This window comes from Molothrus ater, chromosome 12 (genome assembly GCF_012460135.2).
Source record: "Molothrus ater isolate BHLD 08-10-18 breed brown headed cowbird chromosome 12, BPBGC_Mater_1.1, whole genome shotgun sequence".
Lineage (NCBI taxonomy): Eukaryota > Metazoa > Chordata > Aves > Passeriformes > Icteridae > Molothrus > Molothrus ater.
Window position 1 is genome coordinate 14117179 of NC_050489.2, and position 24218 is coordinate 14141396.

Below are 24218 nucleotides of genomic sequence, written 5' to 3' on the forward strand. Positions count from 1 at the left end.
CGGCCATGGCGGCGGCGGCGGCCGCTCCGCCGGGCGGGGGGAGCCCGGGGCTGGCGGCGGGGGAGCGGTGAGGGGGTCCGGGAGGGGGTCAGCCCTGCCTGCCCTGAGCCCCCGCCTGGCCCCAACCTCGTGTGGCCCAGCCCCGCCTGCCGTCATCCCCACCTGTCCTCAGCCCCTGCCTGCCCTCAGCCCCGCCTGCCCTCAGCCCCGCCTGCCCTCAGCCCCACCTGTCCTCATCCCCACCTGCCCTCAGCCCCGCCTGCCCTCAGCCCCTGCCTACCCTCAGCCCCTGTCTGTCCTCATCCCCACCTGTCCTCAGCCCCTGCCTACCCTCAGCCCCGCCTGCCCTCATCCCCACCTGTCCTCATCCCCTGTCTGTCCTCATCCCCACCTGTCCTCAGCCCCTGCCTACCCTCAGCCCCTGTCTGTCCTCATCCTCACCTGCCTTCAGCCCCGCCTGCCCTTATCCCTTACCTGTTTCCAGCCCCTGCCTGTCCCCAGTTCTTCTCCCTTTCACAGTTCAGACTGTTACAGTTAAGACTCGGTCCCAGGAGAATAGTTATCAGGTGGTAATAAATAATATGGAAAGGAGTAGAAATAAATGTCCTCTCCTGTGTGGGAGACTTGCAGAAGGCCAGGCACACTCCAGAGCTGTGAGTGTCCCCCTCCACTGTCCCAGCAGGATGCAGCAGGACCTGTGTGCCCCCAGCAGCGTGGCTTCCTCAGCACAAAGCCCTTAGGATGGGTGCTTGCAGAGAAGTGGGTGCACTTGGGTGGATTTGAACAATCTGCTGGGTTTGTGGCTGTGCTTGGAGTGCAATACCCTTCCCAGGGTAATGGGGCACTGCTTATGGCTTCGTGTCTTGTCTCTTCTCGTGTAGTCTTGTGTGTGTGGACAAGAATGTGGCTTCTCCCAAACTCTACGTCCTGGAGCCATGGATTGCTGACCTCTTGGTGAATTACGAGCAAGTGGATGAGCGTGAAAATTTCCTGGCTGGGCAGGTGGTGCGGGTAGGTACCCAGAGGGACTGTCCCAAAGTGCTCCAACAGCCTTTGAAATCAATTCTGGGAAGTGCACAGTGGTTCCCAGTTTGCTGGCTGTGAACGTGCAACTCTTCCTCCTCAACATCTCTGATTTTAATTTTTGTTTTGAGGAGGAAAAGCTTGGTGTTGTGACCGCCTTCTTGTGAAATTTGTTCCAGATCTATGAATAAGAGCTCTTTTTTTATCCCCTTTCTCCAATCTCTTGACAGATCTTGAGTGACTCGAGTGCAGCTGGCCAGCCTGGGCTCCTCCAGGACGCTGTGGTGCAGGTCTCTGACGGATCCTGCTACATCCGTGTGGTCATTACAGCCGAGGCTCTGCAGGCAGAGGAAAAGTGGGTTCCACCATGGCTTGGTGTGGCTGGGACAGCAGTTCTGCACAGCTGCTGGGAGCACCTGGGGCTCCTGCCTGCTCTTGTCTCAGGTTGTGTTAAGCTAAAGCAACCTCAGGGTGGGAAGCTGGTGTGAAAGAGCTGCTAAGAGAGGAAAGCTGGAATGCCCTTCCTCCAGTGTCTGCTGGTTGGGATGGGCAGGGATCCATGGCAGAAGCTGTGATGCCATTAGAAAGGACTGTAAAGCCTTTGGGTTTTGTGGAAGGAGCCAGATCATTAACCATGGTTGCCTGGGTTGCTCCTTCATTGCTTTCCTCCATTTCCCCATTTGGATACCCTTAAACAGTTGGGGTGCTGGTAGCAGAGAGCCAAGGATAAGCAGCAGAAAGAAGCTGCTCTTAGGCACAAATGACTAAGGAATAAGGAGCCTTGGTGCCTGCTGCTCATGCTGAGACATGTTCCAGAATGCCCCAGTGTGGCTGGCAGAGCTCTTGCAGGAGCCTCACTGTGTGTCAGGGGGGATCCAGCTCTGTTCTTCAAGGCACTCCTGCTCTGCTCCTTTTCCAGCGCCCACCTGCAGCTGAGGCTTTCCAGCCTTAATTGCAGAATTATCGTCCTGCAGAAGTACACGGTGTGTTTTCAGGACGAGGCCAGGCTGGTAAGTGCTCTGAGGAGTGGAAGCAGCCTGTTCCTTTATCTTGCTGTGCTTGCTGCACTCCTGCCTGCTTCCAGCTGCTCCCAGGAGCTGAAGGCAGGTGATGGGTGGCCTTTCATTTCCAACTGCAGCTCCTGTGGGGTCTGTGGCAGCTGACCTGGGCAAGGATTAGCCCTTGCTGGGGATAGGGTGCATCTTTCCCAGGGTCACCTGGCTGTCACCTCTGCCTCTTGGACAGCTGCAGAAGGCCTGCATGGGCTGGTGGCAGAGCAGCCCACTGTCCCCTTGTGGTGGTTCAGAGGTGTCCCCACAGACTCCCCTGGGTTGGCCCACCCTGGTGTGTGGCTCTTGTGGAGCCATCAGCTGACACAGGAAGACACAAACTCCTGTTTGAAGGGGGGCTGTCCTTTTTGAGGGGACCTTCTCTTAGACTGGAGGGTGGGTGGCAGAGCTGGGGTGGATGTGGGAGTGCTGGCTGCCCCCAGGGAAGGCAGAGGCAGTGGTGGGACTCAGAGGTGCCTTACAGGCTCTGTCCTCCCCACAGGAGGACTGCGAGTTCTACCTCACGGCCCAGCAGTTCATCGTGCTGCCCATGCAGAGGCAGAGGATGGAATCATCTGATGGGTATGGCCCATGGGGTGGGTGGGTGGGTGGGGCTGTGCTCAGGGGGACTTTCATCTTCCCCACAGCAGCACTGGCCCTGGGAGTCCTAATGTGACCTGCTTGTGGCAATCCCTTTTGAAGGAGGGATTGTCTCCAAAGCAAGGGAGAAGGGAGGTAGGGATTTGGAGGGAATTAATAACTGGCTTCTCTCTTGCTGCAGGAACCAGGACCCCTCTGTGGTGAAGAAGATAAAGGAGCTCTGGCTGTGAGTATGGGGCTGAGGGATGCATCCAGATGCCCTGATATGTGCAGCCTCAGACTGGGGTTAGAGCAGGCTGGCAAGGGCTGGCACAGGTTATGGCAGCTCCTGGCTAACCTGTGTGACTCCTTGCCCTGGAATGTGACAGAGTTGAATAGACTGTGAAAAATGAAATTGGTGGCACATTGCCAGCCTCTTCCTCTGAGCTAGGAGGAAACACCTGTGGGGAGCTTGTTCCTGCCAGTGGTGGGCAGCACAGCTGTGTGGGTCAGCCCTGCACAGCTCATTCTTCATCCTTGGAGATCCCCAGGGTCTTCAATCAATCCATCCATCTCCAGGGGTGAGGCTTCCTGATGGCTATTCCTGGCATACTGAGAATGTGGCCAGTGGCCAGATCAGCACCCAGTGGGGGATCCTCTACTTTCACAAGCTGCTTCTTCCAATCCAGGGTGCTTGATCTGTGACCAAGAGCTGTGTATATCCCAGCCCTAACCTGGCTTTATCTTCTTGGTGATTACAGGAGGAATCTTGCTGTGAGGAATGCTCCCAGCTCAGGTAAAGGGTTGTGGGGGGCATGCGATGCTCTGACTGCCTGGGGGAGCCCTTGAGTTTCCTCAGCTTGGTCCTTGTTAGGCAGAGGTAGCACAGACCTGGTCAGATCTCACAAGTGTGTATTGCTAAGCCCAAAGCAGGAAGAGATAATGCTGACAGCTGAAGCAGAGTGGGACATGAAATGCCTGTGCTCATGCTCCTGGTCCAGGATTTGTGAAGAAAAGAAAGATAGTTTCTAGAAGTAAAAGAAATGCAGAATTGTGGCTGTTCAGTGTCATGACAATCACCAAGTCATGCAGCAGGGTAAAAGTGTTTGCAAGTGAGGCTTGCCTGAGTTCAGCTGTCTCCTCCACTGGTGTCTGTGTGTTCTTGCTCTAGAGCCCTCTGTCTCTCAGCTGATTGATGCCATAGGACAGAACCAACTGGAGATTTTGAAGGAAAATGCCGAGGAATGCTTGGATTTATGGAAATCAAAGGAGAAGCCAGTGACAGTGGAGGATGAGGTTCCCATCACCCAGTGGGAGGCAGAGCGCAAAGAGGTCAGTCTGTCTGCTGGGATCAGCTGGGACAGCTTGGGGTGCTCTGGTGGCTGGGAGAAGGAAGGGAAAGGACAGTGGGCAGATCTGGAGGTTTGCTGGGGAGGGAGATGTTGGGTTGGCAGGCACAGGTGGACTCCTGCATCTGGAGAGGGACTGCCCAGTGAAAACCTTGTCACGTGTCTCATTTCAGCAGGGTGAGGATGTTTTCATGGTCCCAGTCAGTGCCCTGGTGATCCCTCCTGAGGAGGAGGCAGTTGTTTGTGATTCTTCTGAGGCAGTGTCTGCAGGGTACACAGGTAGGCAGTGCAGCACCCAGGCATGTGAAATTAGGGGCTCCCTAGGGTGGGGAGAGGAGTTCCCATGCTCTGGGTGTGCCTCATGCTGGGGGTATGACCAGCAGTGCTCTTTTCATTGCAGATACAAGCCAAGTAGCTCCTGGAAAGAGTAGTGATGACAGGACAGTGCCAGGAGACCCAAGTGTTGTATCTCAAATAAGCTGTGAGTAGCAGAATCTGAAGATCCTGGAAGGATTTGTGTTGGAAGGGATCTTAAAGACTGTCTAGCCCCAATCTCTTCCATGAGTAGGGACACATTCCACTAGACCAGGTTGCTCCAAGCCCTGTCCAACTTAGCCTTGAACACCTTCCAGGACTGGGGCAGCCACAGCTTCATTGGGCAACTTGTGCCAGGGCCTCACCACCCTCACAGGGAAGAATTTCTTAAAAATATCTAATCTAACCCTGCCCTCTGTCAGTGCAAGGCCATTCCCCTTTGTCCTGCCACTCCATGGCCTTGTCTAAAGTCTTTCTCCAGCCCTCTTGAAGCCTCTTTAGATACTGGAAGGTTCTTGAAGGTCTCCTTAGAGCTTTCAATTCTCCAAGCTGAATAATCCCAACTCTCTCAGCCTGTCTCCATAGCAGCAGTGCTCCAGCCCTTGGATCATCCTCATGGCCTCCTATGAACGCTCCAGATCCCATCCAGCCTTTAGTTTCCTCTACAGTTGGCTCAACCCATCTCCCTGGACTGAGTGGAGGAGGTACTGGTGTGGCCAGGTCTTTGGGAGAGCTTGAGCAGGCAGGGGATGGTCCCAGTCGTCAAGTTTCTTGAAGCTGCAGCCTTGGTTGATTGTGCTGGGAGCACAAGAAGTCATTTTGATGCCATCACTGAGTGTGAGTCTCCTGCCCTGGTGTGGGCTCCTCACTGGCTCTGGCTCAGCACCACAAAGGGTTTGTGTCACCTTACTTGGCTTGGTGTCACCAAGCTTTGCTGCAGAATTACCTGTGGAAGCTCCATGTGGAGGAGGAGCTGAAGGGAAGAACTGTCCTGGGCAGTGCAGGGGTAGGAGAAGGCCTTCTTCATACCTGCCTGCTCTCTGGGCAGTGTCTGCCTCTCCAGTGCCTGCTCTGTGAGATCTTGGAGAGGATCTCACTGGAATATGCCGCATTTTGGGCTGGAAAGGGTGCAGAGCTCCCCTCAAGAGCTGTCTCTGAGACCTTGTGCACAGGGGACCCACAGGGAATGGGCAGCTGCTTTCTTTGCTAAAATCAACCCTCTGGCTTCTTCATTGCAGGTGCTGCATCACCAACCTTCTCAGATAGCCTGGAGGGATCCCTGGACAACCCCTGGAATGGGATGCCCTCGTTGTCTTTGACCCCAAGCTCTTCAGATGGTGAGTCCCATGTCCCAGGGCATCCAGCCTGCCTTCCTGGCAGGAGACAGCTCCTCTCTTCTCAATGGGTGTAGCTCAGCCTGGATGCTGGCTTGATTTCCCCTGGCCATAAAGCAGTGCTGTGTTGTTCCCATAGCCTGGACCTGCATCATTGCAGCCCTGACACTCTTCCTGTGTGCCAGGGCAGGTCCCACCACCCTGCTCAAATTGACAGTGCTTTTCCTCTTACTAGAGAAGACCTTTCAATCTGACCCTCCCCTGAAGACCCAGAAAGATGTGGCTGCTGACAGCAACACCACTGACCTGTTGGAAGTGTGCAGCCAGAGCTCTCCTGAGGGCTCACCCCGGGGAGAGCCAGCACAGACCTCCTCTCCCTCCCTGCTCCGCTGCTACAGCAATCCCAGTCTGGCAGAGATCAGCACCAGTGAGGCAGTATCAGCTGCAGAGGCAGCCTGGGATGCCCTGTGTGCTGATCAAAGCCTGCAGAGATCCAGGGGCTCTCAGCCCACCCTGCCCACTCTTTCTCCAGTTTTCCCAGTCTTGCCCAGCAGCAGCTTGCAATCGCCACCTGGCAGGATTCCTCACAGGGAGCAGGCCTGCTCCAGTGGCACAGCCTCCTCTACAGAGGCGTTGAAGCCTGGACTGGCTCACGCCAGGACAAAGCCAGGAGAGACTGTGGGTGCCAAGAGGAAGCTGGTGGAGGAAGATGAGCAGGCCTCCAGTGAGCAGCAGCATCTCCCAGGCACCTCGAAGCGCAGGGGGAGAGGCACACACAAGGGAATGGTGCTCAAGAGCTCACGGGGTGCAAAGAAGAGCAGAAAGGAGACAGGGCTGCAGAGTAGAAAGGAGCTTGAGGAGGAGGAGGAGGAGGAGGAAGAGCAAGCATCCCCTGCAAGAGCTGGGCCCAGCTCCAGGCCGGAGCAGCGCAGTGCTCAGGAGCCGGTAAATACAAAGCAGCTGGTGAGGTCCCCTGAGGGCTGGGGGTGCCTGGGGAGGCTCTCAGTGCCACAACACTGGTGTTCATCCCCAGGATCTTTCCTCACCAGCCTGGTGGGGATGGGAAGTTCAATGCAGGTGTCAGTGTAGATGGTGGAGGATCTGGGAACCCTGAGGGAATCATGAGGGAATCATGTAATCACTTAGGCTGGAAAAGAGCTCCTGAGATGGAAGTCTAACAGTCTAACCATTCCCCAGCACTGCCAAGCCACCACTCAACCATAGCTCCAGCTGCCATATCCACAGGCCTTTAAATCCCTCCAGGGATGGTGAAGATGTGGTTTAGCCAGACTTAAACAATTGGGTAGGAACAAACGCTGGAGCATCTTCTGAGCTATCTGGGTAAAAGAAGATCAGAAGAACAGAGGGAGAGACACCTCAATCCTAGGTGTTTTCCTGGGGTTATTGGGCTCTCAGGCTGTATGGGGCAGAACTCTGGGTGCTGTGGGTGGAGCAGACCCATCTCACCCTCCCCTTTGCTTTTGTAGCTCATGGAGAGACCACCCCAGTACGAGGCACCAAGCCCGAGCTCTGCCAGCAGGTACAATCTATCAGGTCAGTGCCATATCAGCCATGGACTTGTGGCTGTCCCTTGTTCCTGCAGTGGGACTCACACACCTATAGTGAGTCTCTAACCTCTGCCCTACCCCTTGTCACCAGCTGCCCAAGTGGCATGTCCACAGCTGGGTTTCTTCTCACCCTGGCTCCTCCTGTCTGGTTTCTCAGGATCTCAAAGGCAATGCTGAAGTGGGCATGCTGGATGCTGACTGAGGAGGAGGAGGATGACTCCTGAGCTCAGCCCATCTTTCATTCCTTTGTTTCTTCAGTGGGTTTGTCAGAACACTGGGAAGAGTGGTTGGGGGAGGGATGTGGGGATACCAGAAGCACTGTGCCGCAGGAGACTGCTGAGTGGGCTGGCCTGGCTGCAGAAACCTTGGTTGCAGGGGTGCTGGCATATGACCTGTTGAAAGCCAGTACCCTCAGTGCCAAGAGGGGAGAAGAACATTCATTCAGGCATGCCTATATGGGAGCCAGCATCCCTCTCCCACCTCTTCATCCTTTTCAGATGCCTTGTCCCAGCAGGTGGGGACAAGAGGTGACCCAGTGCCACCATTGCAGCAATGGCAGAGGCCCTACAAGCTGATCTTGCTCCAAAGGTACCCCAGGAGCTTGGATGGTTTATTGAGTAAGTTTAGGTAGGGTCCTGCACTGTTTATTACAAAAAATATCCTGCAGGGTTATGCTGTAGAAATTAAAAATTGTATATTTTTTAAATACACAGCTCTTGTATTAAAAAAAAAAAAGAAAAAGGAAAAAAAAAACCAAAACAAGCATCTTGCTTTGTCGTAAACATCCGTGTGAGGAATGCGTTTGGTCCGGAGCAGAGGGCAACACAGGAGAAAGCCACTGGGGTGTCAGGATCACGCTGGTGCCGTCAGGGAGCTGCGGGGATGATGGAGCTGCGTGCTGAAAGGCGCTGGGTCGTGGTCCCGCTGATGGAAGCCTGCGTCTGGCGGGGGCTGGAGAGAGCAGTACCCCATGGGGTCAGGAGCTGCAGTGGTGAAAGTGCCTTGGGAACGCTTCCTAAAAATAGCTGGCTGCCTAAAATCACCGGCTCCCCCGCTGCAGCCCACAGCGACAGAGGGCACTGGGGACTGCAACACCACTGGATGCATCCTGCAGGCTCTGACAGTCCCTGGGCATCCTGGGCAGTGCTGGTGGCCCGGCTGTCCCCATGGCGAAAATTGGGCGATGCCATCATTGGCACATCCACGCCAGCCTGGTGCCCTGTCTGTCCTCTCTGCACCCCAGCTGCCAAGCACCCCGGCACGGCGCACTTGCTTGCAGGGTTTTGTTGGGAACAGCGTGGTGACATGCAGGGGCTTCACTGTCCCAGGGCCGGCTCCTCCCGGCCCAGCACTGGGCGTCTTTGGTCTACGGCAGCTGAGTCTTGTGCATTCCCAACAGTTTGTGCCAGGGCTTGCGGCTGCTCGCCCTCAGTGCCTGTGCCAGCCTGCGGCTCCTCCAGCCCGGCACGGGGCCAGTCCTGCAGCGTGGCACCTACACAGGTCAAGGTGCTGGTGTAAGCATGGGGGGACCCTTGGTACCCCAACACCTGCTTTAGCAGGGAGGGGAACATCTCACCTTCAGCATCTGAGGTTGGTCCAGGCTCACCCTCCATCTCTGAGAGGGACTCGTGCTTGGTCCTGTGCCTGAGCACAGGCGAACGCCGCAGGCGCAGGGGAACGGTGCCCACTGGGGGAAACACAACCCAGCCCCATGTTAGGGTGGGGCACAGTGGCCTGGCTCCTGCTGGAACTGATCCCAGTGCTGAATCCCCCTTGGGAACTTCCCAGTGTGGCAGTGCCATTGTCTATCACCCCCAGCTAGGAGAGGCAGCACCAGCACACGTGTGGAACACCACCACCCACCTCTGTTGGTGTTAGGTTCAAGGAGGGCTTGGGGTCCCACTTCACACACAACTTACTTCCCAGCTCCGCCGGGCACTCGGGCTCCCTGAGCTGCTCCTCGTGGACGGACAGTGCTCGGCGGCCGGGCCCCCGTGGCGCTGCCAGCCGTGCCATCAGCCGGGTGTCTGTGTAAGCAAAGGGGAGGTGCCATTGGAGGACAGCCCACAGCACTCCACTTGGCAGGCCCCATCAGCACCCAGCACCCACCGTGTGCTTGGCTCCCTGCTGCCCTCCATCCCAAGGGCTCCAAGAACAGGCCAGCAGTGGAATGAAGCACCCGTGGGCACCTCGTGCATCCCTACCTTCAGTATTGGGCGGGGTGGGCAGGGTGCCAGCACCCACCTCCCCACCATGGCTGACCCTCCGTGGCAGTGCCACCGGCACGTTCCTGCCCAGCCGTGGCAGGCTGCTGCTCCAGCCCTCCCGGCCCCCGGGCTCCGGCAGCCCGCTGGGCTCTGCTAGGGTGAGGGAGCGCCGGGGCTGGTCGGAGCTGGTGGCCGGAGGCTCAGCGGGCAGCTGCCTTCCCAGGGCTTTCCAGGCTGGCCGGGGCTCGGCGCTGGGCTCCGTCCTGGCGGCTGGGCTGCGGAAGGGTGCGTCTGTGGGGCAGGTAGGATGGAGCTGTGGGCGTCCAGAAGTGACAGCCCCAGGGAGGGTTCTTGGTTCTGGGAACCAGCCTGCAGTCAGCCCAGGGACTGGGCAGTGGGCTGGTGGCCATCTGCCAACACCAGGGATGAGCACCCATGGGTGTAGGGCACGCTCCAGAGGGTGGAATTCTGCCCACGTGCCTGCGCCCACCAGTCCCTGTTGGCTCCAGTCCCCATGCTTGGTGCTAGGAGAGGGGATGAAGCCCTCTGCCCCAGGGGCTGGTGTGACCCCCAGCATGCACTGGTGACCCACCTGTGGATACAGAGTGTGTGCGGGCCTTCAGGGATGGGGGCGAGTCCGCAGAGCTGTCTACGATGTCCCCTGCAAGCACAAGCCACCGGCCAGCAGCAGTGAGCTGGGGTCTGCCCAGTGCCACCAGCACCCAACAAGGCAAAGATGTAGTGGGACCCACAGCTGGGAGTCCAAGGGGGCCTGCCCATGGCCACCCATGGGTACCCAGCTGGGTGGGGGTCAGGGTGGGGAGGGAGCAGCCCCTCACCATCTGAGCCGGCTTTCTTGATCTCGCTGTCTTTGCTCTGCAAGGGGGAAAAAACTGGTAAGGGGGGGTATCAGGGAGGCAGTGCCCACAGGGTGCAGAGGGAAGAGTGCTGCTGCCAGGCTCTGATGTGGCTGCAGGGAATGGGTGCATGCCAGGAAAGGAGGGACAGACTGACAGACACCATGCAGTGCATAGGAATTCACCCCTTGCAGAGGGTTAGGTGACAGGGCAGAGGCTATGGGCAGTGACAGCACAGAGCTGGGTGCTGCCATTCCCAGTGGGGAAATGTTCCTACTCTATGGACTGGCATCACCTACCACCCTAGAGGGGCAGGGTTCATCCCAAAAATGGAACCAGTCCCCACCTGCTGCTTCTTGCTCTCAGCAGCCGGGCCCTTGGTGACGCCGATGCGATGGAGCATGACCTGCACACGCTGCTCAAAGGAGCTGGACAACTCCCCCTCGCTCTTCTCCAGGTGCCTCTTCTGCAGGAGAGACACAACCCTGCCAGGAACATGGACCCACCACAGCACCTGTGGCACCCACACTCCTGCCTGCAGGGCACCCACATTCCCAACCCCAGCCATGCTGCCAGGAGATGGTGACATGGATGTGACCCAGTGGGGATATCACTCCAGTGTCCCCACATCCCCTGGTAACCCCACCAGCATCCATGGATGGGAGCAGCACCCACCAGGTGAACTGAACAGTGGTGGGGGCTTGGTGACTGTGACAGTGCTTACCTTGTCATGCCTGACCCCCAGCGCATCCTCGTCCTCCCCGGACAGTAAGATGAGTGACTGGGATTTGCCCTCCCGAGAGTACTTGGGCCGGATCCTCCGGGCAGAGTCAGGAGTCTGGCAGTGCTCAGGCTCTGCTTGGGGCTCAGCAGAGAGCCCCCCCTCCTCTGATTTACTCAGGGGCTTCCCTGACTCGCCTGCCTTGCTGGGGGCTCGTAAAATGTCACTGAGCATCGAGCGCCTGCTCCTAGGGGCAGTAGGACCACCCTCGGGCTCCTTCTCACACCTCGAGCCCCGGCTGGATTTGGGTTTCTTGAAGGCAAAAAAATTCCCAATTTTCTTCTTGAGGGTGCGGGAACCAGAGGGAGCCAGAGGAGCTGATCCTGGGCAGGTCTCCAGAGTCGTGGGGCTGGGGAGAGATGAAGCATTGGAAAAGGTGAGCTCCAGGCTGCCAAGAGGTGAGGGGTCAGTTTTTTCACCCTGCCCACCCTAAAGGGATGGATCCAGACCCTGGACGCTCCACCTGAGATGGCAGTGTCCTGGCAAGGGCACCCATTGCCAGCACAGTTCCCCTGGGTGCTGCCTCATTGCCTCCCCACTGTGGAACAGACTCCATGGCCACATCCAGCACACCATGGCTGCCATCCCATTCCTCCTCCCCCAGCTTTGCCCTTGGTGATATCCCTGGGTGTGCTGCTTTCCCCAGCATCCATTTTGCCCTGGGCCCAGCAGCATTTACAGGGAGGCTGCTGGATCCTGGGGATGGGTGTGTGCTGGGCAGCTGAGGCACCCTGAGCACCCTGGGCTTACGGCAGTGTTTCTGTGATGAGCCTCTTGGCAAAGAAGTCCTCCAGCCCCTCGTCCACGCGGGTGATGCTCCTGTCCTCGCTGTTCTCACAGGCCACGGGCTGCACCTGTGAGGGACAGCTGCTGTCAGCCCAGCACAGGGCAAAAGTGTCCCCAGGCATGACGGTGTGTCTGTCACCCACCCCTGGGCATGAACAAGTGTGTGCCCCTGCAGGATGGGTGTTGGCACGCTCCATCTTGTACCCAGCATTAAAGCCAGACCTAATCCTGCTCCCTCCCTTGAGCACTGGGAGCTCCAGGCAGCCCCAGGCTCCTTCCAACCCCTTGCTCAGCACAGTGGCTGAGGTATGGCACTCATACTGTGGGAGAAGCCTTTGGCAGGGATGCCTCCTCCATCTGGGCTCCAAGAAAGGGACCCCTCTGCTGCTGGCAGGTGATGGAGCAGGTGACCTGCAAGGACCCACATCTGCATCCTTCAGATGTTTCTAGTCCAACCTTGGAGTGCCACCACAGCCTGCCTGAGAGCCCCCTGCTCCATCCCCATAACAAAGTGGCCCACACCATGGCCAAGCCTTCCTCCACAGCACCTTCCTCTCCCTGGCATGTGCCACTGCATCAGTGCCATGCTATCGATGAGAAGGAGGCGCTTCCCCATCGGTGGCATTTCAATCCATAATGACTTTTCATTACGGCTGGATTGATGCCGCTCAGGAGCCGTTCCAGCCATCTGAGATCTGCTCTCCCTGTCATATCACATCCATCAAAGCCTGTCCTTGCTCAAGTCTTGGCCCACCCCGGGTGCCAGGCATGCCTGTCCCACTGCAGGGTGATGGCCCCCTGGCCCTGCCAACCTCCAGAACCCACCCTGCCCGTGGGACACAGTTCCTGCCTCCCCTCCGGCCCCGTGCCAGCCTTGATCCCACCATGATCCAAGGGCAAGCATCACCACAGCCCTGCAAGCCAGGGCTTTCCAGCAAGTGAAAGGATCCAGCTGCATCACGGTGGCACGGGGATGAGGTGATGCCAGCAGGATCCAGCCCCAGGGACAGTGATGGAGCTGTACTCGCCACTGACTGCACCCAAAAGTTACTTTTCCTTTGGGAAGGGGGGTGCAAAGGCAGGATCCCCTTCCAGTCGCCTGTTGGATGGGGGGAGCACAACCCACCTCATCACAGCTGGCAGAGCCCCACCAGCACCACCAGGAGCCGTGGTGGCCACCAGTCCTTCAGGGATGATGGATTTTGGATAAGGGGGAGCAAATGGAGCTCAGGAGGGAGGCAGCTGGAGCCATTGCCGAACACATCGCCGGCCCTCTGCACCCAAACTCTGCAGGGTTTTTCATTCCTCTCCTGGCTCCCACCGCTCAGCATCTCCCAGTGGGGAGCAGGAAAGAGGATGGATGATTCCCCTCGCCTCCCCAGCCCCCTTGCCCATCCTTTCAGGCTGCCCCCCGAGGAGGAGGAGGCTCCGGCAGCAGCTGAAATGCAGAATAGTAAACCCACCGCGTCTTTGCGCATCTTATTTTCCTGCCTTGCAACAAATACTGACCGCAATAATTCACCCAAGCGGAAAAAAAAAAAGGGAAAAACACCCCGAACGCACCCCACCTCCCTTGCCAGCCGTGCCCCCACCCTTACATTCGGCTTGCTGGGCGGCTGCCTGTGCCGGCGGTTGGGCCGGGGCCTGGCTTTGGTGCAATGCTCCAGCTTCTCGCCGGCGGTCGGCAGGTCCATAAGGAATCCGGTGGCGGTGGCAGGCTGCGTGGCGGGGAGCGAGCCGCTCGCAGGCTCAGCATCCTTTGTGGAGGCAGGGCGTGCCGGCGGCGCGGCGGGGCTGAGTGACGGCGGCGCCCGGTGAGCTCGGAGCCCGCTGGCGTCTCGACCCGCTGCCGGCTCCAGCTCCGAGACACCTACGAGAGGCGAGAGGGTCCCTGTTGACACCCGCCCTCGCCAGGCCTCCCCATCATCATCATCATCATCACCATCATCATCATCATCACGGACGCCGTCACCCTCGCCCACGCGCGGGGGGTCAGCGAGCGGGGCAGTGGCTCCGCCGCGGGGCGGGAGCGCGGCCGTGCCCGCCGGGAGCGTGCGTGGCGGCTTTGCGGCGCAGCCTGCGATGGATCCCGCCACCGCCGCCGCCGGAGGTTTGCTGCGTGCAGGGGATGATGCTGTGGGGGGAGTGTGCGGGGATGCTCAGGCAGGGGCCGAGCCGAGCCCCGCAGCCAGCCCTGAGACCTGCAGCAGGCAGCAGTGGAACGGCACAAACTGCCAGCAGTGAGCAGCACTCACAAACATACCCGTTTTGCTCTGCAGGCAGCTCCTCACCCCCCCACGTACCCTCTGGATGGGTAGCAGGGTGCTCAGGGATCCCCTGGGGACACAGGGCTGCTGGGTGCTGGAGTCTGCATGAGCTCAGCCAAAGCAGAGTGACCCATCAGCTGCTCCTTGTCTGTGCCCCTCCTGAGATTCACTCCCATCCCAGGCTAGTGGGACAACACCAGCAGCAAGGGAAACCCATGGGCAACCTCTTCACCCCAAGGTTGTTGGGTGAATGGGTGATGTCTATGTCCAGGGTGGCCGTGGGAGATACCATGGCACCCACAATCACAGACAAACTGCCTACCCCTGGCTGGCTCTGTGGGGAAGGAGTTCAGGGCATTTGCTCCCCTGCCTAAGGGCACTGAGCCAGCTGGGGCCCAAAACCAGCACAAGAGCAAGGTCAAGGTGAGCTTCCCCCACAGACCCCACCACAGCACTGGGAGAGGCTCTCTGAAGGGTCCTGACCCTGCTGCCCTCAGCCCATGAGGCTCCCCCATTGCTGCTGCGAGCCCCCCGCCCCTGCCATGCCCTGTGGAGGCAGCACAACACCCACTGAGCCACAGCAGAGGGACAGCTCCCACAGTGACCTTACTTCTCACAGTTGGTGTGGGCCGAATGCTCCTGAAGTGCTTGTTTCTCCTCCGCAGGGCCATCTTGTACTGCAGGGAGAGAGGGATGGTGGCAGCTCCGGCATGGGCAGGGGACAGGCTGGCTGTGCCAAGACACATCCCATGGCAGCCAGAGCCTGCCAGGCTTCGCCCAGTGATGGGTGCAGTCCCTCCATCACCCCTAGGCTCCCAGGGCTGCACCCCTTCATCTTATCCCAGCTCCAAAACCACCCACGGTGCTGGATTGGATACTTCCCCATCCAGAACTGTTCACTACACTGGATCCCAGGTCCCAAAGCAGCAGCAGCAGGACAAGGTACAAGCAGCCAGGCTGTCACAAGGACACGTTCCGGTGCCAGCAGCATGGCCTGGCAGGCTGACGGTCCCATTTCCCAGCACTAATTGCCTTAGCACTGCCCTGGGGGGAGCCGGGGGTGCGTGCACCCGCAGAGGCTGTGGCTAAGCCCAGCATCATCCCGTAAGGCGGATAAAGGGCGGTTGTACCGCGGGCATCACGCGGCGGCTCCGGTCCCTACCTCCTCTGCAGCCAGGTCCGGTGGATTCCTGCCCCTCGCCAATGCCGTGGCATCGTCCTCAGCCGACTCCGGCTGCAGCACCACGAGGTCGAGCCCCTGCTTGGAGAGGCTCTCTGCCTAAAACCATTAGGAAGCGCTTAAATTATCCCAGGGGCTGAAGCGTGCTGGGCTGCCCTGTGTGCTCTGCGCTGCTCTGCTCCCTACCCACGGCTGGGATTTGTGAGCGGATTTAGGCCTGATTAGCCGGTGTCCAGCCCAGCACAGCTGCCCTGCTGCAGGAGTGGCTGGTGCCTGGCGTCACCCCAGCACCCCCAGCACCCGGCAGCAGTGCTGGGACTTTGCTCAGGGTGTTAATATTGCTGTGACCACACTGGGAGAGGATTACCTGGGAGGAAAACCAGCCTGGGTGGGAATTGTCCTGCTTCCCAGACTGCAAATCCATGGCATTGGTGTCCAGGTACCTGGACAATGCTGCAGACCCCCATCCTGCATCCCAGCCCCACACCCCCATCCTGCAGGTGCTGGCAGCCCCCAGCACTCACCAGTTTGCACTGGGCGATGGTCAGGTCTCCCAATACAGCATCCACAATGCAGTCGCTACAGCGGCTGTGACGGACAGCTTGATCTCACTGGGAGCAGAAAGAGGGCTCTCAGGGCCAGCACCCACTGACCCTGCAAGCCATGGGGCCATCTCCCCAGGGAGGGCTTTGCTGAGGAGATGGATGCTTGGCTGTGGCACACAGAGGGGCATGCCCATGTGCTGCAGCTTGCTGGGTCTGTCCTGCCAGAGCAGGAATGGGAATAGGCACTGGCTGGGATGGAGAATGCCAAATCCATCCCATTGAAGATGGTCAGGGCCAGCCAAGGGGATATGCCTGCAAGAACATCATCACCCCACAGGTTTCCCCAGCACCCCAGAGACTCGTCCGAAGTGGATCCAAGCAGGAAGCAAAGCTACATGTGGGAAAACACAGCAGCAGGATCCAGCACACCTCTATCACAATGTGGGGAGAGGAGAAGTTGCTAGAGAGCCCCCAGAGTGCTCCTCTGGCCTCAAGGGTCAGTGCCAGTGACTGAGCAAGAAGGAAGAACAGCACATCACCCACTTCAGCTTGCTGAAGACATCAGTGACCATCTGGTCCAGGACAGCGCTGAGGCTGAGCTGGTCCTGGAGGCAGATCCTCTCTGACATGGCATTGACCAGCTGATCCCTGACCCCGCTCTTCTGCACCACCGCTGGGCACAGGCCGTGGGCCGTGTCCAGCACCGCCTGCATGATTGCCTGAAGTTTGGGCAGGAAAGGAAGGATTCAGTTTATTTTCTATCGGGATTCACCTGGCTTTCAGTAGACACCATCCCCCTTATCCTTGGGCCAAGGCTGATGAACATCCCGTGCTGCCCATGGTGCCCACCTGGATTTCCCGGCTGCAGGTCTGTGATGCTTCCTCTGTGAGACACTCCAGCTTGTGCTGCAGCTTGCCATTCTGGTAGGGGGTGTTTCCAGCCTCATACAAGAGGGGCAGGATCTGACATGAGAAGAGAGATGGTGTGGATCATCCTGTGCCACCTCATCTTCTCCTCCCCTATTTCCATGCACAGCCTGCACCCGTGGCTCTCCCATGGAAGAGCATTGCCTACATCAGCTGGGGAGACCCAGTGATTTTTTGGCTTTGCTGGGCCAGCTTTGAGCATCCTCATCCCTGCCACCCACTGACTCTCCTTCCCCTCTTGCACCCCACTACACTGCTTCCTGGATCAGGGAGATCCTTATCCAACCTTTTCATCACCTTCCCAACATCAGTATTGTCTCAAATCCTGTCTCTGCCAGATTAAGTAACTGGGGGGGGGGGGGGGGGGTGCCAGAGAGGTGGGGAAAAGGGGAAAGGAGGTGGTTTGAAGAGAAGCAGAGGAGGAAATGGTGCAGTGGGGAGAGAGAACTAAGACCAGGAGGATCAAACCAGGTCTGACAGAGCCAGAAGCTGCCAAACAAACATGACGGATTTTATCATGGGCTGATGGAGCATTCTCATTGCTGGGGTGGGATGAAGATGCCCCAGGGATTCAGGGAGGTTTCTGAGCAGTGTGGGCATCTGTGGGTTGCAGGGTGTTCTCAAAGCTGGAGCACCCATCTCTCCCAAGGAGGGATGTGTGAGCATTGGATGCCAGAGGAAGAGGGGTTGTAACCCTGTGGGGGGTGTGCACACAGCCGTGTGTCTCTGGGGCAAGGGGACTAAGAACATTTTGATCTTTGTTCTAGAAGGGAATTCAGAAATTCCCAGCTGTACTTTAATGCTTGCAAGTGCTCGGTGATGTGTGTCTGTTGCATCGACGTTCTGGAATTCCCTGACTGCTGGTTAATGATGTCATTAATTAATCAATGCCCTGCTTCGATCCCGAATGGATGCTGGGTGAGCTGTGGGGTTTCCCACGCTCTGCACTCACACTGACAGAGAGGTTGGCATTCCTGATGGCCTCCTCAGCACAGAGGATGTCCGTCTCCACCTCCCTGCCCGTGCAGGTGCTCAGGATGTCGACGTGCTTCTGCACGCTCAGGCAGATCTCATTCACCATCTGGAGCACAGAGAGGCTGTGTCATGTGCCAGCGCTGGGGCAGCACTGCCAGTTCCCCTCCTTGCTGTGACTTTCCCAGAGAAGAGTGTGCTCAGAGGGGGCACAGTCAGGTTACTGCCTCCAAGAGCATCCCTGCCTAATAACCAAGGATGCACACGGCAGGGATGTGCTGGCAAGAGTGCCCAGGGGGCAGGAACACACTGTACAGGTTGGTGTAGCGGCAAGTTATCTCAGCAGTGCATATGCATGAAAAGCATGGATGCAACCAGCAGGATTCCAGGAGATCTGCTTTCCATCCACCCCCACCCTCACCACAGAACCATGACATGGTTTGGGTTGGAAGGGATCTTAAAGGTCCTCCTATTGCAGCCCCCCTGCCATGGTCAGGGACACCTTCCACCAGACCAGGTTGCTCCAAGCCCAGCCTGGGCTTGAACACTTCCAGAGATTTGGCATCCACAATTTCTCTGAGGAACCTGCTCCATCCCTGAATCTGCTCTGCCTTCCACTCAGGAAAGGTTAAGAGGGTGTTTTGCTGCTTGCAAGAGCTCGCATGAGCAAGCCAGGCTGGTTTGGGGCAGGGGAGGAGCAGCCCCATGCAGTGGTTTGTCCCTCAGACCTGTTCAGAAGAGGTGGTGAGGATGCCCTGCTGCAGCCGGAAGGTCTGCGCCGGCAGCGTTTGCCGCAGCTGGTTTCTCGTCAGGCAGGACTGGAGCTGCAAAGGAAGAGGCCATGAGCAGTGATGGTGGCACCTGGCCCAGGGTTCCACAGCCCGTTTTCCCCACCTTGTGCACGGCCTCCTCTGTCCTCTCGGGGTGGCTGCGGTAGGCCTGCGCCACGTCGCTCATCGGCAGCGGCATCGACTTGAGCGTGAAATTCCTGTGGGGTGGAGGGGGGTCAGCAGCTGCTGCTGCACCCAGGGCTCACCCCCCTGCTCGTGTCCCCATGGACGTGGCACAGGCTCAGAGCCCACCCAACAGCAGCCTGGACATTGTCCTGAGGTCCAGCTCTGGAGATAAGATGGCCAAACTCTGGCCCTCAGCAGACCCTGATGGGGTGGCAGTGACCACGTGCCCAGGCTCTCCATGCACCCCTCTTTCTTCAGACCTCTGGAGATCTGCACAGCCAAACACCAGACAGGGTGATGGGTGTGCTCAGCAGGGGAACAAACCCATCTGTCATGGGCAGGGAGGAGAGGAGCATCACATCACATCAGCACCAGCAGCAGCAGATCACCCTGTGCTCACTGGGGGCTCCTTGGGTGACATGAGGCTGTGCTGGTTGGGATGCAGAGCCCAGGGGAGCCCTGGGGTTGGTAATGTGGGTGTCATCACTAAATGGGTGCCAGGTTGCTTTTCTGGCTGCAAGGCCAGAGCTGTGGACCAGCTCCCTTGGGACATGTATGAAACTGTGTGATGCCCTGGGGACAGTGACATGCTGGTGACAGAGGCTCTTCTGCATGGCAGTAACAAGCCAGGAGGACCAAGAGGCTCCTTCCTTACCTCTCCAAAGCTTGAGCCACCTCTAGGAGCCCATGGGCTGTTGTGTTGTTCCTGTCCCAAACCACAGTCCTGCAAAAAGAAAGGACCTGGGTGAGCCCTGCCCACACCCACACCACCCTGAGGTAGGTGCTAGCAAGAGTCAGCCCAAGACTGACCCCAGGCATCAGAGAGCCTAAAAGTGGGGTCAAAAATTACAATTTCCAGTATCCAAAACCTAAACTTGGACTTTGCAAGGAGCTATAAGTTAGGTGGGTGCCTGGAGAGAGTGAAAGGCTGGGAGAACACATTCAGGGACCATCCTGCAGGCAGGGACAGACATCTCCAGAGGAACAGCCCTGGCTGAACACCATTCCCTGTCCTCTGCAGACACCCCTGCTTTGGCTTTGTGTACACAATGTGGTCAAAAGTGGTGTTTTAGGAAGTGATGGCAGAGCATGAGGTGAGGGCAGTGACCACAAAGGTCTGTCTGCAGCAGGCTGGGCTGGGCAGGAGCCTGGAAAAGAGGTAGCAAGCACCAGGGCAGGGATGGAGCTGCTCTCTTGCCCTTCACATGTCCCCAGATGACTGCCATGGGTGCAAAATGCAGTCATAGCATCCGACCTTGTACCAGGAGTGGTCCAGGGCCACATCCATCAGGAGCTGTGATAAAACTCCTCTGATGGCATCAGCACCACAACCATCACATCAGGGCCACCCACGCAGGGTCACCCACGGGGTGTCACAGAGCTGCTGCTACCTGAGCTTGGTGTTGATCTGCAGGGCCTTGGCGAGCATCTTGGCCCCCGTGTCCCCCATGGCGTTGCCACTGATGTCCAGGGACACGAGGCTGGTGTTGCTGCCCAGGGCACTCAGCAGCACGTTGGTTCCCAGCTTGAGGCGTGATTCAGCCACAGACAGCGACTGCAGAGGCTGGAAAGGGGACAAGGAGGGGCACCAGGACACGTCAAGGTGCATGTCACCCTTCAGACACAGCTCCACCCCTGTGCAGCAGCGTCTGGGCTGGTGCTGGTTTTGGAGAGAACAAGTGATACTGAACCCTGAGAAACAGAGGGGCAGTGGCTGCTTAGACAGGCTGGATTTAGCTCAGATGCCCAGCAGGCAGTGAGGAGAAGAGAGGTTTTTGGGAAGCTGTGCTGAATGCAGGTTACAATAAGTCTCCTCCGTGACTTTAGCCAGATATAGGCTTCCATTTTCCCACATTTCCCACTTCTCTGTCTGAGCTCCTGCTTCAGACTGAGGAAAAATAAAAGCAGAAGGACTTGAATGGCAGTGGGAGAGAGAGAGGATTGCTCCCAGCCTGGGCAGGAGGGATCTGGATGGCAGCCCTGCATGGAGACTGCACAGTGGTGGCTGAGGGTGACCAGGAGCAGGGATGGGATGGTTCTGGTGGCTGAGGGCAAGCTGGACTTACACAATCCTCCTCCTGGGTGAGCTGGACAATGCGGTGCAGGACATCCAACAGGCCTTCCCTGCAGGAGAGGTGTGTGTGTGAGGGGGATACTTGTGCATGTCCCGGGGCCACAGAGGCACAGCTCTGTCCTCCCTCCACTCTTGCCTGGGCTGTGACCCATCTCTGACTCTGCACCAGGTGCTGGCAGTGGTGACCCTCCCTGCAAGGGCAGGCAATTCCTACCAGCCCATGGGCTTTTGATGGGGAGGGAGAGTCAAGGTGGGTGCACCATTCCAGGGAGGCTCCAAGCCTGGGTGCTGCTGCTTGGTACTCACTTGGATTTGATGTTGAAGTTTTTCCCCAGGGAGACGTGCCTGATGGATTTGCTCCTGCCAATGGAGAGCACCAGGGTCACCATGTCTGGGTCGAAGCCTGCAGGAGAGGGAGACACCCCAGGATGCCCAACAAACCCACAGAGGTGGCACCAAGGTGGTCCCTCACAGGAGACCTGCAGAGCCACCAAGCTGCCACAGTGGGATGCTGGAGATGCCCAGGGAGGCTCCTGAGCATCTTCCTCCTTTCCTGGCTTCTCCAAGGAGATTGAAGACCTGTGCAGAGCTGGGGTCCCTGAGAAATGACCTCCAGGGAGGAGCAGCTACTGTGGGCACTCCTGATATGGGGGTGCCAAGGCTGTGCTGAGCCACAGGGGCACTGAGGGAGCTGGAGATGGCACTTGCTGTCTGCCATCCCTCAGGATGTGCCCCCCATCACCCACCCACCCCCCTGGACACCATGGGGGAGTTCAGCTTTCAGGCAGCTGCCTGCACTCCCATCCTGCTGGCTGCACCAGTTTCTGCCCAGGGAAACCCTTTCAGTGCTTCAAACCCTGAACCAGCCACATGAGACCACCTCGGATTCAGTGATCTGAAGAGGACTGCATCAAGAAAGATGCAAAATGAGAAATTTTGGCAAGTCTTGAGGTAGGAGGACATAAAGAAATCACCTCACTTGCTGTGCTGGGACATGAAAGTCCAGGAGATGCAGGAGAACTTTTCCCAGGCTGGGAAAAAGCAACCTACCATTGTCAGACAGGTCCAGGTGACTGATGGAGCTAGCATCAGGGATGAGGTCCTGGATGACTTGGGCCCCCGCTGATCTCAGCTTGGAAGAAACAGCGAGACATCAGTACAGGGGAGGCAGCGAGCCCTGCAAACCAGATCCTCCTGTCGGGGAGGTCAGACAGGGCATGGACCCTCCCTCACTGCCACAGGGGGACTCCCTGGCCAGAGGGCTGCTGCCCATGGCTGCTGGGCCCTCACCTCACAGCTGCTGAGATCCAGGTGCAGGTCACTGATGTGACTGTTGTCTGCTAGCCCTTGCAGCAATGCCCTGGAAAAGTCACCAAAGCCCCCATCAGTGCAAGAAATGGGGGCACCAGCACCTGCCCTGGGGCACCCCCAGCAGTGCAGGCAGTGGAGAAGGCATCCTTGCCAGAGCTCTGCCTCTCACAGCCCCTTCCCTCCATCCTCCCCACCAGCCCTGACCAAGGTCTCCCCAGGCTGTGCTCACCCCAAATCCATTCCCGCAGCCCCATCGCACCTTACAGCATCAGCTGGCAGCTTGGTACCTGCCAGGGAGACATGTCTGAGGGAGCAGGCCTGGCTGAAAAACTCCTTCATGTCAGGGGAGATGGTTTTCACTCTCCTGAAAAGGATGGGCACAACATGGCAACAACTGCAACCCAGCTCCAGCCAGACCCCCTGAGTACCACATACCCCCCTGGGTACCCCACACCCCTGGGTACCCCACAGCCCCTGGGTACCCCACACCCCTCTGGGTACCCCACACCCCCCTGATGCCATCCCCAGCTTACTTGTGGGAGTACACATTTTTGGAGAGATCCAGGTGGATGAGGCTGGTGTGGGATCCGTGGACCAGGGCTCCAAAGAGCTGCCAGGGTGGGATGTGAGCCGTGTGGAGGAGGACCCAGGGGCACTGCAGCCCCTCACACAGCCCAGGGATGGAGGGGGCTGAGGGCAGGGCTCACTGCCAGGAGCCCCTGCATGGTACTCACAGCATCCAAAGGACAGTCCGTGCCAGCCAGGCTGAGGTGGGAGAGCGAGTGGCAGTGCTGGAGGAGGCTCTGCAGGTTCTGTGAGCAGAGGGGGCTCAGCAGCTTTGCCCCTGAATCCCACCCCCACCCTGCAGCCCTGGAATCCCAGTTCCAGCCTGACTCCTCCCTCCTGCTGAGCAAAGGGGTGAATCCTGCACACAGGAACCCACTCTCTCATGGGATACACCCCTGCTGCAGATGGCATCTGCACAAGGAGATGCAGGGGGATGTCCCCAGGGTGTCCCCAGCTGCTCCCAGGCAGCCATGGGGGGCTGACGCTGTGACCTCCCCATCCCTGGGGGGCTGCAGGGCAGGGCACAGAGCAGAGCAGACCAAAGCCATCCAAACCAGACTGGGGACAGAGTCTGAGTGTGTCCCCCCACCCATGACAGCACAGGCACTCACACTGATGTCATCCCCAGCCAGGGTGCCGGGGTTTCCAGAGAGGTCCAGGTGCCGGAGGGAGAATCCAGTGGCTTTGTTATCTGTGAGGGCCTTGCACAACGTGCTCATCCCTGCTCAGAGAGAGTGAGAGGTGCATGGCCACAGGCTCCCTGCACTGGGGAGAGCCAGGGAGCAGAGCAAGGGAACTTCCCTCCAGCTGGGGCAGCAGGACATTGCATCCATGAAGGTGCCCTCTCCAGGGTGTCCCTGCAGCCCCTCCATCACTCCTTCTGTGGAGTGGGGCAAGAGCATCTGGGCTCTACCTTTGGCTGTGAGCATTGTCCTGGCCAAGCTGAGGCTCTGCAGACCCTTGGGACTCTTCTCCACGTGCCGGCTGAAGGCAGAGACCCCTGATGGGAGCAGGGAGCTCTGAACGGCTGTACCAGCACAGCTGGGTGTCCATCCCACCCTGAGCTGCAGCCTCCAGGACAGGAGGCAGCTGCTGGTGGGGTCTGGAGTTGAACATCAGTTTTTGTGGGTGTAAACTCATCCCAGCCCAGAATTTGAGTACCTCTGTCTTCCAGCTGGTTGCCAGAGAGGTTGATGGTGTGCAGGACAGAGTTGGGATGGCTGCTGAGTGCCTGGGCCATCCTCTGCACAAAGTCACTGTGGGGAGAAGGGTCACCCATCTGAGCAATGCTGGGACACCTCCAGGAAGGACAGCCACCAGCTCTGTACTCTTACAGGGACATGCCAGCAGCTCCTGCCTGTGTGGCAGACCTGGCTCATCTGAGCAGCCAGAAGGAAGCAGAGCATCTCCAGGGGTGGGTGGTATTCACTTCCAGGCGATGGGAATCTCTGCTCCCAGTGAGCTTCCCAGTGTGGAGGGGATGGAGCCACCAGCCCCTGGCACAAGGGTCCATGCATGGACCTCCCTGCTCCATGTACTGAGGGCAGAAGCACCAGGCTGCCAAGATCCTG

General features: G+C 58.4%; 2 protein-coding genes across 6 annotated transcripts in view; one reads left to right on the plus strand and one right to left on the minus strand.

The window, feature by feature from the left end:
• On the plus strand, positions 1-7927 carry LOC118691381 (uncharacterized). 5 transcript variants are annotated; one of them, XM_036390548.2, is made up of 15 exons: positions 1-67; positions 882-1011; positions 1254-1378; positions 1943-2033; positions 2575-2654; positions 2854-2898; positions 3413-3447; positions 3823-3983; positions 4174-4279; positions 4401-4481; positions 4888-5019; positions 5554-5652; positions 5885-6594; positions 7137-7203; positions 7375-7927. In XM_036390548.2, exons 1-15 carry the CDS (start codon positions 6-8, stop codon positions 7392-7394), a joined length of 1944 nt encoding a protein of 647 aa, XP_036246441.1. In that variant the 5' UTR covers positions 1-5; the 3' UTR covers positions 7395-7927. The 5 variants fall into 5 exon arrangements, with proteins under 5 accessions (XP_036246441.1, XP_054372121.1, XP_054372120.1 ...); XM_054516146.1 differs by lacking the exon at positions 1-67 and adding an exon at positions 358-759 and having other exon boundaries at positions 4177-4279; XM_054516145.1 differs by lacking the exon at positions 1-67 and adding an exon at positions 359-759.
• The window catches only part of CARMIL2 (capping protein regulator and myosin 1 linker 2), a 22645-nt gene continuing 6216 nt past the window's right edge, over positions 7790-24218 (minus strand). Inside the window, 31 exon segments of the mRNA XM_054516144.1 lie at positions 7790-8709; positions 8794-8904; positions 9137-9244; positions 9422-9715; positions 10017-10085; positions 10264-10300; positions 10628-10747; positions 11006-11411; positions 11813-11916; positions 13447-13982; positions 14726-14792; positions 15278-15394; positions 15820-15875; positions 15878-15906; positions 16384-16559; positions 16690-16803; positions 17720-17848; positions 18468-18563; positions 18634-18727; positions 19351-19419; positions 20087-20259; positions 20762-20819; positions 21076-21172; positions 21820-21901; positions 22060-22129; positions 22340-22444; positions 22614-22690; positions 22815-22892; positions 23259-23368; positions 23561-23647; positions 23809-23903. Coding sequence (XP_054372119.1) covers positions 8534-8709; positions 8794-8904; positions 9137-9244; positions 9422-9715; positions 10017-10085; positions 10264-10300; positions 10628-10747; positions 11006-11411; positions 11813-11916; positions 13447-13982; positions 14726-14792; positions 15278-15394; positions 15820-15875; positions 15878-15906; positions 16384-16559; positions 16690-16803; positions 17720-17848; positions 18468-18563; positions 18634-18727; positions 19351-19419; positions 20087-20259; positions 20762-20819; positions 21076-21172; positions 21820-21901; positions 22060-22129; positions 22340-22444; positions 22614-22690; positions 22815-22892; positions 23259-23368; positions 23561-23647; positions 23809-23903 — 3940 coding nt within the window. The 3' untranslated portion in view covers positions 7790-8533.